The sequence below is a fragment of the Choloepus didactylus genome, chromosome 11 (genome assembly GCF_015220235.1).
Source record: "Choloepus didactylus isolate mChoDid1 chromosome 11, mChoDid1.pri, whole genome shotgun sequence".
Classification (NCBI taxonomy): domain Eukaryota; kingdom Metazoa; phylum Chordata; class Mammalia; order Pilosa; family Megalonychidae; genus Choloepus; species Choloepus didactylus.
This window is the reverse complement of record NC_051317.1, coordinates 81130657-81144257: the sequence shown is the minus strand read 5'-3', so window position 1 is coordinate 81144257 and position 13601 is coordinate 81130657. Positions and strand designations below refer to the sequence as shown.

General features: G+C 42.6%; 1 protein-coding gene across 1 annotated transcript in view; it reads left to right on the top strand.

Moving 5' to 3' along the window:
• The window catches only part of ANKRD55 (ankyrin repeat domain 55), a 127096-nt gene that overhangs the window by 73791 nt on the left and 39704 nt on the right, over positions 1–13601 (top strand). The window contains exon 5 of the mRNA XM_037799279.1: positions 10255–10315. Coding sequence (XP_037655207.1) covers positions 10255–10315 — 61 coding nt within the window. The remainder of the gene's footprint in view (positions 1–10254; positions 10316–13601) is intronic.

The window sequence follows — 13601 nt, the reverse complement described above, 5'->3', positions numbered from 1 at the left end:
AGCCATTATACAGAACTTATTATAGCATTGCAACAACCATGCCAAGTGCTTTATATGCATTGACTCATTTAATGTCACAACAAATCTTTAGGAAGTAGGTATTATTTTGCATAAAAGAAAATGTAGGCACTGAGAGTCTCATAAGTAAGGCAGTGGGTTGCTAGTGGAGGAGGGATTGAAACAAAGGCTGTCTGGTTCCAGCATCTGTGCTCTTTACACCCGCCACACTGCCAGTCTGGGACCATTCCCACTGGGGATCTGTGCCTGTCTTCTTGGGACCTGGGATCAAGTGGACCTCACATGGCAGCTGCTGCCTCAAGATGAGAGAGCAGGATAGAATTTGAGCTGATGTTAAAAGGAGAATGGGCTAGACGACTGTGGAAGACATACAACAGGGCCACTGGGGCACAAAATGGGAGCTCTGAGGAAACAAAGCAAAGAAGAATTCATGTCTTCTGTTAATTGAGGCAGACGTGGGACAAGTGTCTTGCAGATTTCCTCTGCACATTGGAACAGCAAGAAAGCACCAGGCTGGGAACTTTTAGATGTCACCTAAGCTGAGAGACAATGAAAACTTGACTGGGGAGTGTTCTAGTTTGCTAATGCTGCCTTAATGCAAAACACCAGAGACGGATTGGCTTTTATAAAAGGGGGTTTATTTGGTTACACAGTTACAGGCTTAAGGCCATAAAGTGTCCAAGGTAACACATCAGCAATCGAGTACCTTCACTGGAGGATGGCCAGTGGTGTCTGGAAAACCTCAGTTAACTGGGAAGGCACGTGGCTGGTGTCTGCTCCAAAGTTCTGGTTTCAAAATGGCTTTCTCCCAGGATTTTCCTCTCTAGGCTGCAGTTCCTCAAAATGTTGCTCTTAGTTGCTCTTGGAGTGTTTGTCTTCTATTAGCTTCTCCAGAGCAAAAATCTACTTTCAATGGCCGTCTTCAAACTGTCTCTCATCTGCAGCTACTCTCTCAGCTTCTGTGGCTTCTTCAAAGTGTCCCTCTTGGCTGTAGCAAGCTCACTCCTTCTGTCTGAGCTTATATAGGGCTCCAGTGAACTAATCTAGGGCTGCACTGAATGGGAGACACGGTGCCTCCATGGAAATCATCCAACCAGAGTTATCACCTACAGTTGGGTGTGTCACATCTCCATGGGAATACTCAATCAAAGAATTACAATCTAATCAACACTAATAGGTCTGCCCACACAAGATTGCATCGAAGATAATGGCATTTAGGGGGACATAATACATTCAAACTAGCACAGAGAGCAAGCTAAAAAGCTTCATTTCTGTACAAATAATTCTTACAAAAATAGTTTCTGAGTTTCACTCATTGTCTGCTCCTATAGTATTCTTTATCAGCTTGATGAGCGTTCATCGATTTACTCATTCAGCACCTTTCTCAATGATTTTCAAATCTGGCTGTTAGCCAGACTTCCTGAGCAGCTTTTTAAACTATAAAAGCAGGGGTCCTCCTCAGGCTTACTGAGTCAGAAAGTCCAGGTTTAGAACCCAGGTGTATTAGTTAGGATTATCTAGGGAAATAGAACCAACAGGAGATACCTGTAAATAAGATGTTATAAAAGTGTCTCACACAACTGTGGGAATGCAGAAATCCAAATTCCATGGGGCAGGCAGTGAGCTGGCAATGCCAGTGAAGGTCTTCAATGAACTCCCCAGGAGAGGCTACCTAGCCGAAGAAGAAGTAAATGTTCCCTCTCTTCTCCCTTGAAAGTCTTCAGCTGATTGGATTAAGTCCAGCTGATCGAATTCTCTCATTGAGGAAGACACACCCTTCGTTGAGGTAATCAGCCACAGATGCAATCAATTGACTGATGATTTAATAAACCAGTCTTCTGGTTTATTAACCAGCCACAAATGTCCTTGCAGTAATGGTTAGGCCAATGCTTGGTTAGGCCAGTTCTTGACCAGACAACTGGACACCATCACCTGGCCAAGTTGACATGTGAACCTAACCATCACAGTCTACCTCTTGTCAATGTGGCAGCTATACACATCACCTTAAACCATACTTAATTTCTAAATAGAATAACAGACATATGTTTCACCTAACAATACTCAGCTGTCCTACATACAAACAGAAACACACTAAATCTCTCCAGTATAGGGTGCAAGTCCTTCGGTAACATTCACTCTTAAGCTTGCTATCCTATAACTTAAATACTATGAAATAAACAATGCAACTTATGTCATATGATAAGGGGATAAGATAGAGAAGAAAACAAAGATATTTGCTTTATGGACAAATACAAACATACTCAACAAAACAAGGAGGAAATAGTTATGTCATTTCAGTAACTTGTCACGTGGTTATAGTTCATATTTATCACTGTATTTTTCCATTACGCAGTCCATGTTCCCTTTACCCTCAGCAAGCACTTCAGCTGGCCATGGTTCTTTGCCTGGTGGGGCAACCCAAACCTTCATTCCTGAAGTTTCTTGGCCATTGTTAGTCCTGCCCGGATTGGGTTGTTGCAGTTTTCCATTGACTTTAATCACAGGACATTATAGTACTAAGAGACACCTTAGGGGATCTCCTGTATTCCAGGAAAACTCTTCCTTACCTCCACTGTGTGGTTGAAGTCCTATTTCCCCGTGATAGTCAGGATCAATCACTCCAGCCAGTGCAGTAATTCCCTTCCTTGCCTATTAACTCAGAGGCATGAGAAGCCCAAAGTGGCCAGTTGGCAGTCTTAACTTCCAGTTCAATGGAATTATTGTTGTGTCTCCTGGTGGGAGCACTCCTTCTTTGGAACTAAGACTTGTAGACCAGCAGAGCTTAAGGTTGCAGAGACAGGAAGCAAAAATTTTCTTAGTAGGTCACTAGGAGTGTTAGTGAATAGTGCCACTCCCATTCTCAACCCTTGATTCATGGGCCTGTGAATACTGGCTATGGGAGAAATAGCACCACAGAGTGGATGCTGGCTTAGAGCATACACAGCCTCCTGGAGAACACTGCCCCAGCTCTGCAAGGTGTTGCCACCTAGTTGGCACCATAATTGAGTCTTTAATAGGCCATTCCACTGTTCTATCAACCCAGCAGACTCTGAATGATGGGGAACATGGTAAGACCAGAGAATTCCATGAGCGTGTGCCCATTCCCTTACTTCATTTGCTGTGAAGTGGGTTCCTTCATCAGAAGCACTGTTGTGTGGAATACCATGATGGTGGATAAGGTATTCCGTAAGTCCATGGATGGTAGTTTCAGCAGAAGCATTGAATGCAGGAAAAGCAAACCCATATCTGGAGTATGTGTCTATTCCAGTTAGAACAAGTAGCAAGCTGATCACCTTGAAGAATGGTGCCATATCAGGGACTGAGTTTGAATCTCTGCTGCTGGCAGATTGGGCACACAACAGTAGCTGTGGCCAGGTTGGTCGTGGTGAGTAGAAGTCCATTGTGCCGGTTTGAATGTATTGTGTCCCCCAAATGCCATTATCTTTGTGGTCTTGTATGGGGCAGACGTTTTGGTGATGGTTGGATTTGCTTGGAGTGTGCCCCACCCAGCTGTCGGTGATGATTTCAATGAGATGTTCCCATGGAGGTGTGGCCCCGCCCATTCGGGGTGGGCCTTGATCAGTGGAGCTATATAAATGAGCTGACTCAAAGAGAGGGAACTGAGGGAGTGCAGCTGGGAGTGATGTTTTGAAGAGGAGCAAGCTTGCTAGAGAGGAACGTCCTGGGAGAAAGCCGTTTTGAGGCCAGAGCTTTGGAGCAGACGCTGGCTGCCTTCCCAGCTAACAGAGGTTTTCCGGACGCCATTGGCCATCCTCTGGTGAAGGTACCCAGTTGCTGATGTGTTGCCTTGGACACTTTGTAGCCTTAAGACTGTAACTGTGTAGTGAAATAAACCCCCGTTTTATAAAAGCCAATCCATCGCTGGTGTTTTGCATTCTGCAGCATTAGCAAACTAGGACATCCATGTTGCTGAGCCCATGCATAACCTGCATCCTTACAACCATGACCACTTTGTTCATGAGCCCATTGGGCAATGACCGGAGTGTCTGGGGAAAGAACCTGACTGATATCCACAAAACAGGTCATCTTATCCACTTGATTATTAAAATCTTCCTCTGTTGAAGTCACCCTCTGTTGAAGTCACCCTCTGGTGAGCATTCACATGGGACACAAATATCTTCATGTTTTTTGCCCACTCAGAAAGGTTATCCACATACCTCTTCCCCAGGCTTCTTTGTCATCAATTTTCTAATCATGTTCCTTCCAAGTCCTTGACCATCCAGCCAAACCATATGCAGTAGCCCATGAATCAGTACACAAACACACCTCTGGCTAGTTCTCCTTCCAAGCAAAATGAACAAGCAAGTGCACTGCTCAAAGTTCCACCCATTGGGAGGAATTCCCCTCACCACTGTCCTTCAGGGACATCCTAGAAATGGGTTACAGTGCTGCAGCTGTCCACTTTCACGTGATACATGCATATCATGCAGAACCATCTGTAAACCAGGCTCAAGTTTTCTCCTCCTTAGTCAACTGATTGTAAGGAACTCTCCAGGAGGCCGTAGCTTTGGGCTGGGAAAGAGAAGGTGATGTGGCAGGAGTGGGGGCCATGGGCATTTGGGCCAGTTCCTAATGTAACTTACATGTGCCTTCAGGACCTGCTCAAGCCCTGTCTTGTATATACCGTTTCCATTTTATGATGGAGTGCTGCTGTGCATACCCAACTTTATGGCTTGGCAGGTCAGACAACACCCAGCTCATGATAGGTAATTCAGGTCTCATGGTAACTTCGTGGCCCATGGTTAAGCATTCTGTCTCCCCTAAAGCCCAATAGCAGGCTAAAATCTGTTTCTCAAAAGGAGATAGTTATCTGCAAAGGATGGTTAGGCTTTACTCCAAAATCTTAAGGGCCTACATTGTGATTCTCCTATAGGAGCCTGCCAAAGGCTCCAAACAGCATCTCTATTTGCCTCTGACACTTCCAGCCACTGGATCAACTGAGTCATATGGTCCAAGTGGCAGAGCAGCTTGCACAACAGCCTGGACCTGTCAGAGAGCCTCATTTCATTGTGGTTCCCATTCAAAACTAGAAGATTTCTGGTCACTCAGTAAATGAACCAGAATAGCACACTCAAATGAGGAATATGTTCTCTCTAAAATCCAAAGAGGCCAACTAGGTATTGTGCCTTGTTTTTGGTCATATGAAGGGCCAGATGCAACAGCTTATCCTTCACCTTAGAAAGGATATCTTGACATACCCCACACCACTGGACACCTAGAAATTTTACTGAAGTGGAAGGCCCCTGTATTTTTGTTGGATTAATCTCTCATCATCTGACACACAAATACCATACCAATAAGCCTAGAGTAGTTGCTACTTCTTGCTCCCTGGGTCCAATCAACATGATATCATGAATATAATGGACCAGTGTGATGTCTTTTAGCAGAGAAAAATGATCAAGTTCCCTGCAGACAAAGTTATGATATACGGCTAGAGAGTTGATATATACCTGAGGTAGCACAGTGAATGTCAACTGCTGGCCTTGCCAGCTGAATGAAAACTGTTTCTGGTGCTCCTTACTAACAGCTATTGAGGGAAAAAAACATTTTCCAGATCAATAGCTGTATACCAGGTACCAGGAGATGTGTTGATTTGCTCAAGCAATGATACCACTTCTGGAACAGCAGCTGCAACTGAAGTCACCATATTATTAAGCTTATAATAATCCACTGTCATCCTCCAAGACCCATCTGTTTTCTTCACAGGCCAAATAGGGGAGTTGAATGGGGGTGTGGTGGGAATCACCACTCCTGCATCCTTCAGGTCCTTAAAAGTGGCATTAATCTCATCAATACCTCCAGGAATAATGATATTGCTTTTGATTTACTATTTTGCTAAGCAGTGGCAGTTCTAGTGGCTTCCACTTGGACTTTCCTACCATAATAACCCTCACTCCATGAGCCAGGGAACCATCTGGGAATTCTGCCAGTTGCTGAGTATGTCTATTCCTATTATGCATTCCAAAACTGAGGAAAGAACCACAGAATGGGTCCAGGGACCCACTGGACCCACTATGAGACCAACCTGACCTAAAACTCCATCTATCACCTGACCTCCATAAGCCCCTACTCTGACTGGTGGACCAGAGTGACGTTTGAGTCTCCTGCAATTAATGTCCCTTCTGAGTCAGAGTCTAATAATCCCCAGAATATCTAATCATTTCCTTTCCTCAATGCATAGTTACCCTGGTAAAATGCCATAGGTCACCCTGAGGAAGGCTGGGACAAAGATTAACAGTATAAGTCTCTGTGAGTGGGATTATTTTGACTGCTGCTTTGAGCCTGCTGTCCATTATGGTAGCCTCGCCCACCTTGCCTTTGGCCATTAACTGCTCCCACATGGCTTTGACCAAATTGAGATCCAATTATTCCCATTGTGTTTAAGGATTCCAGCTCAGTGACAGCAGTTCCCCCAGGAATATCTGACCTACAGAGAAGGGCGACTACAGAGCTCTTCATTGATGACAAATCTAGTCTCACAGATTTATTCCTTACAGTCCTTGTAAAACATATGTCCTCTGGATATCCCAGGGGTGTATAAGTAGGTCTTCCATGATAAATACACTCTAACATTCCAATCTCTCTAAGCCTTTGAATCCCCTCCTCTACATTATACCAGGGCAGTTCTGGTATTTCTACCTCACGTAATGTTGGCCACCTTTTGATCCACGTTTCAGCCAACCACCCAAACAAACTGTTAACGCCCCTTCTAACCCCTCAAGCTACAACACTGAAGGCAGAATCTCTGCTTAGTAGGCCCATATCAGTAAATTCAACCTAATCCAAGTTTATATTCCTTCCACCATTATCCCACACTTTTAATATCCATTCCCACACATATTCCCCTGATTTCTGTCTGTATAAATTAGAAAACTCATGCAATTCTTTTGGAGTATAGCATACTCCCTCATGGATCACATTTTGTACCTCACCCTTTGAGGCCTGTTGGGACTTTAGTCTAGTTATAGGTCTTGAAAAAAAGAGTGGCAGTGGGGGTGGGTCATGAAAAGAATTAGAAGTATCCTTCAAGTCAATTACCACAGTACATTCTGTTGTAGTTTCATCTGGTGAAACTGGTTTAATCTCTCCAGACAGAGGAGTGAAGCTTGCTTCCTTAGAGGAGGTGATAACAGGTTTAGCAGGCACTGAAGTGTTACTCTCTGTATTAGTTAGGGTTCTCTAGGGAAACAATCAATAAGAGATATCTATAAACATAAGATTTATCAAAGTGTCTCACACAACTGTGAGTATGTACGAGTCCAAATCCCATAGGGCAGGTAGCAGACTGGCAACTCCAATGAAGATGTTCAATGAACTCCTCAGACAACGAAGTGGCAACTTCGATGAACTCCTCAGGAAATGCTTCACTGGTCAACCGAAGAAGTGAAGATCCTCTATCTTTCTCGCTTAAAAGTCTTCAACTGATTGGATTAATTCCAGCTGATTGCGGTCTCTCATTGTGGAAGACCCACCCTTCATTGATGTAATCAGTCACAACTGAAGCCAATTGACTGATGATTTAATAAACCAGCCTTCTGGTTTATTAACCAGCCACAAATATCCTTGCAGTAATGGTTAGGCCAGTGCTTGCTTGACCAGACACCTGGGTGCCATCACCTGGCCAAGTTGACACATGAACCTAACCATCACACTCTCTTTAGGTGAAGGTTGGATGGCAGGCTCCTCAGGGCACACTGGAGGTCAGGAAGCTGTTTCCTCAAGGCAGGCTGGAGGTTGGGTAGCTGTCTTCTCAGAGCAGACTGGAGGTAGTGATGGAGGGCTGTTTCCTCAGGGCAGACCATTACAGGTGTATCTAGCAAAGACTCAGCAGAATCCAGGGTTCCAATGTCCGCATTGCCTTTATTATCAACCTATATGCCCCCAACACAATTTTCAGGATTGCATTCTTTTCCCATCAATGCCTTTACTTTAACAGCAGACACCTGTAAGGTTGAGAGTTTAGTTTACGTTGTAAATCTGTTACTCACACAGTGAGACTCTGAGTCTGGTTTTCAGAGATCTCAAGTCTGCGACCACAGGAAATAAGATTTTCTTTCAAGTCTCAAATAGAAACATTTACATCTGTCATATGGCATTTACATTTCAAATTTGAAGCCTTCAGTTCATCCCTTTCTCTTATAAATTTATCCAGCATATCTAAGAAACAACCAGCCAACATCATTATTCCTCTCAACTCCACAAAACTCTGTTAAGGTGTCAAAACCATTGTTGCCCAGAGCCTTGCGTCATACAAGAGTATGATCAAATGTGATATTTTGCATGTCTCCTTTGCCAACTCATGCCATGGACTGTCAGCGTCATTTTGATTATTGGAAATAGAGTCATTAGTGCCTTTGAATTTAATCAGCATTCCAATTATGCATTCCAAAACTGAGGAAATAACCACAGAATGGGTCCAGGGACCCACTAGACCCACTATGAGACTGACCTGAGCTAAAACTCCATCGATCACCTGACCTCCATAAGCCCCTACTCTAACTGGTGGACCAGAGTGACATTTGGGTCTCCTGGAATTAATGTCCCTTCTGAGCAAGTGTCTAATAATCCCCAAAATATCAGATCATTTCCTTTCCCCAATGCATAGTTACCCTGGTAAAAGGCCGTAGTTCACCCTAGGGAAGGCTGGGACAAAGATTAACAGTATAAATCTCTGTGAGTGGGATTATTTTGACTGCTGCTTTGAGCCTGCTGTCCATTATGGTAGCCATGCCCACCTTGCTTTTGGTTCTCTAGAACCACTCCCAGTACCAAGCTGTATTAGTTAGGGTTCTCTAGGGAAACAGAACCAACAGGAGATATCTGTAAATATGAGATTTTATAAAAGCATCTCAGGCAGCTCAAATTCCATAGGGCAGAATACACGAGTCCAAATTCCATGGGGCAGGCAGTGAGCTGGCAACTCCAACGAAGGTCTTCGATGAACTCCCCAGGAGAGGCTGACTGGCTGAAGAAGAAGTGAAAGTTCTTTCTCTTCTCCCTTAAAAGTCTTCAACTGATTGGATTAAATTCAGCCAATTGTATTCTTCCATTGAGAAGACACACTCTTCCTTGATGTAATCAGCCACAGATGCAATCAGTTGACTGATGATTTGATAAACCAGTCTTCTGGTATATTAACTGGCCACAAATGTCCTTGCAGTAATGGTTAGGCCAGTGCTTGCTTGACCAGACCCCTGGGCACCATCACGTGGCCAATTTGACACATGAACCTAACCATCACTCCAGTTATTTGTAGCTTTATAAATTTCCCCAAGGGATTCTGAGTTATAGCCAGGGTTAAGACTCCTAGAATTGTGTTCTATAAATAACCCTACTGAGTTCCAAGCATACTCTTAAGATCTTAAGAGCAGATGCTTTTTTTTTTTTTTTTTTTTTTTTTTTTGCATATTAACTCATTTAATCCTCATCGTGAGCTAAACAGTGGGCACTTTTTATTACTCCATTTTTCAGATGAGGAAACTTAGGTACAGAAGTCACAGAGGGAGCAAGTGGCAGTTCTGGGATGTGAAGCCAGGCAGTCTGGATCCAGAGTCTGGGCTCCCAACACTTGCTTGATTGCCTCGCACAGATGCACGGATAAAGGTTGACCTCAGTCAACCAAGTGCGGGGTCCAAGTGGGGCAACTGCTTGAACTTGAGGATCATTGATAGTTGTTTCACACTGCTTATTGTTATCTCATGCTTACACAATTAGATGTTTCACAAAGAATGAGCAAAGTTATAAATGCTGACAATCTCCCAGAAAAATCTACACATGCAAAAGGCCTGACACATATACCTAATGGTGAAACAGTTCAAAAGCACTCTGTAAGTTTACGTGTCATGAATAAAGAAGCAGCACTAGAGGAATTTGGTTCTTAAAGCACATCCAGAGGTTACGTGGGTCTGGTGAATAAAATGGGCCTAAAGTTTCACCTGCTCCCATTTCCTTTGGCCTCTCCAGGGACACTAAGATAGAAAGGAGACAGGTGAAGAAAAGACAGAGGTATTCTCCCAAATGCCTTCTTACCTCTCATGCTGGCTCACCTTCCACGGATCTTTTCCCCAGATAAATGGAAAGGGTCCTCATCTTCATTTAGAGAGCCAGTTGGTGGCCTTCAATGAACTGCATTTCTAGCACCATGTCCTCTTACAGATTCTAGGAGCACTCTGGCTGTCAGCTCCTTTGAGCCGCTTATCCTATTTTTCCTTACAGGCTCCTAACTGTCCTGCTGCAACAGTCAAACCTCAGCGAGATAAATCACCAGGACAATGAGGTGAGCCTGCCCTCTCAAGTGACAGTTGGCCATTTTGCACCTTGGGGGATGGAAAGGACTTTCTGAACCACTGTGCTTCCCTGAAGCGGCCATCTCCTAAAGGTACAAAGGGGATGGAGCACATTTTTGTGTTCCTACACCAAGACGGGAACCTGTGTCCCACTATTAATTCTCCAGCAGCAAGTCTTCCCCTCTGTGGGTGTGGACTAATAGGGAAGGACTTATTGCATTAAGTACTTAAGTATTTATCATACCCCTGAAATTTTGTAATTTCCCTCTTGACATTGAGAAATAAATGTTGCACTCTCTTGAGTCTCAGATGGCAAGCTATGGCCCCATATGCCCCATCTCTGAGTGAAAGTTGGCAGATAGATAAAAAAAAACCCAGACTACCTGTTCCTGAAGCCACATTATTAGTCTCAGTGACCACGGTTGCTATTTCTTTCATGTTGCAAAGACAGTATTGCAGGAGGTTTCCAAAAAGACAGTTCAGCATTCTTCAGAAAACTTCTTGAGGGAGGGCAGGTCAAACAGTAAACAGAGTTGCCCCAAAGTAGTTTAGGGCCTTCTTATCTCTAAGTATCCTTTTGAAAAGAAGCATGAATTTTAGTTGGGCAGACTGATTTAACAAGCTTCTAAAATCCAATGTAAATACTTGGATTTTAATGGAATTTTTCTTAAATATGTGCTTGGTTTGGCTACATTTCAGTAAGAATGTCTGATAACATGAAAAATACATTTACCCAAAGATGTCAAATTACACCATTTTCAAGGAAGTCAGCTAACCATAGACAAGGGGATGGAGTTGAAACATCTAATAGCTTTCTCCTGGGCTGAGCCCCTTGTCTTTCCTGAGCTCTGATTAAAGGCCACCCAACTTCCTGTTGACTTGGCATTAATGACCACACCAAAAAGCCCCTGCTTCACAGCCTGTGCCCAAGGTTGGATCACCTCCCCAACTGGGTGGTCACACGCTGCTTTCACTCCCTATATTTTCGGTGGTTTAAAGCAAAACCCCACAGTTAGGAGAGAGGACTGCACTTTTTTAAACTTCTGCTTTAAAAACAAGAACCAGAGATGAGCTAGCATGCTCTGATCACTCTCTGTCCCATGGTATGAAAGCCAGGAACTTGAGTGGTTGGAGTTTATGTCAGCATATTGTGAACTTCTAGACTTTTGACAAGTTTGCAACCACTTCCTCCACCTCCAACTCCCATCCTCACCAGCCCCAAAACTGGGTCTTAGTGGAAAGGTAACAAATTCAGTCATTCATACCCTAAAGCTAAATACTTCTTATAGACTTCCAACTCCATCCATCTCTCAGATGAACTAACATCCCCCAGCGAAATGATAGTTCCCCATTCTTCCCCACCCTTGGGAAGTGCCTTTCTTGGAGACATGAACGTAGACACAGATCTTCCAAACAGTGGTCATTGTAATATGGGGTAAAATAATATGAGGTAAAATTGGAAAGGTCCCTGGTTCTTTCTCATGTGAAGTGACCTCTCTGAGAAGTTTTCTCCTTCTGTTACATGAGCATTCTGACCAATTGGATGCAGAAAGCAGGCCTATCAGCTCAGGGGGCCTTGAAAAGTATACTTCCTAGCTGATGTCTCAGCTTCCTATCTGGTCCATATCACAGCATGTCTGAAGCACATCTGAAGCCAAGTGCTAATGCTTGCCTATGTTTTACATCCTTTTTTGGTCATTGCTATTGTAAGCCAATCATGCTAAATTTGCAAAGACTAGAAGCCACTTGGCATTGGGATATAAGGACAATTCTGAAATGGAATGAACACAATCCAAGCTTTTCCTTTTTCCTTTTATACTTTGGAGGTTTTCCTGCATCGGTTTCTCAGTGTTTTAAATAAGCAATCAATTCTTCAGACCTTTCCTCAAACATTTTCCCAATGAGTTCCAGGCACCATGCAGCCTCCATTGCAAATGAGGGGTAAGAGTTAAAACAGACACTCACACATACCCTACATCACTAAATATAGGGACACATAAAAGCAAAACCAAAAGAAATGAAGAAAAGATAAAGTTAGTACTAGTGAAGTATTAGGATCTCCAAATGACAAAAGGAAAGAGCAAGGCATACGTGAATGCAATTTTTTTCCCAGAATAATTGAAAGAGTCCCAAGCTTAAAACAGTAACGGTTTATAACAGTTAAAAAAAATCAATTACTAGAAATCAAACTTTATTAAGAAGTATATTAGATAGAAAACTCAAAAGAACAGAGAAAGGAAGAAAAAAAATCTATGCTTAAAAATGGTAGTATTCAACTTCAAGCAATCAGGGAGGTGAATATGACTTTAAAGATCAGGCTGATCTGAGCTCTGACTTAAATTTTTTTTATCGTTAGTTTTTACTTATATAAGTAATACATACATACATTCTTTTTTAAAATTTAAATATTCAGGTAATCACTGTTTCATGTGTCTCTTTCTCAATCTTTTACATAAATGCATAGAAACTATAGAGTATTACATAAAAGGCAGCACACTATATATATTGTCCTGAAACTTTCTTTTACACTCAAAATTATATCTTCGAGCTCTACCCATGTTGATACATATAGGTCTGGTTCCTTTCTTTTTTTTTTTTTATTAGAGAAATTGTGGGTTTACAGAACAATCATGCATGAAATACAGGATTCTCATATACCACCCTATTATTAACACCTTGCCTTGGTGCTACACATTTGTTACTATTGATACAAGCTCATTTTTATAAGTTTATTATTAACAGTAGTCTGTGGCTTAACTTAGCATTCACTGTTTGTGTTGTGTGGTTCCATGGTTTTGTTTTGTTTTTTAATTTTTATTCTAGTACCATATATGCATCCTAACATTTCACCTTTTAACCACATTCTGATATATCTTTCAGTGCTGTTAATTACATTCACAATGTTGTGCTACCATCACCACCATCCATTACCAAAACATTTCCATCATCATGCCAAATAGGAACCCTGTACGTTTTAAGCCTTAACTTCCCATTCCCTAGCCCCACCCCATCTTCTGGTAACCTATACTCTAGATTCTGACCCTATGATTTTGCTTATTCTAATTATTTCATATCATTGAGATCATACAATATTTGTCCTTTTGTGTCTGGCTTATTTCACTGAACACAATGTCTCCAAGGTTCATACATGTTCAGAGTTTTTCATACTATGAAAATTCCACAGCTTATTTAGCCATTCGCCTATGAATGGATATTTACATTGTCTTCAACTTTTCACCATCACAAACACTAATCAAAAAGGTGTCCTTCTGCACG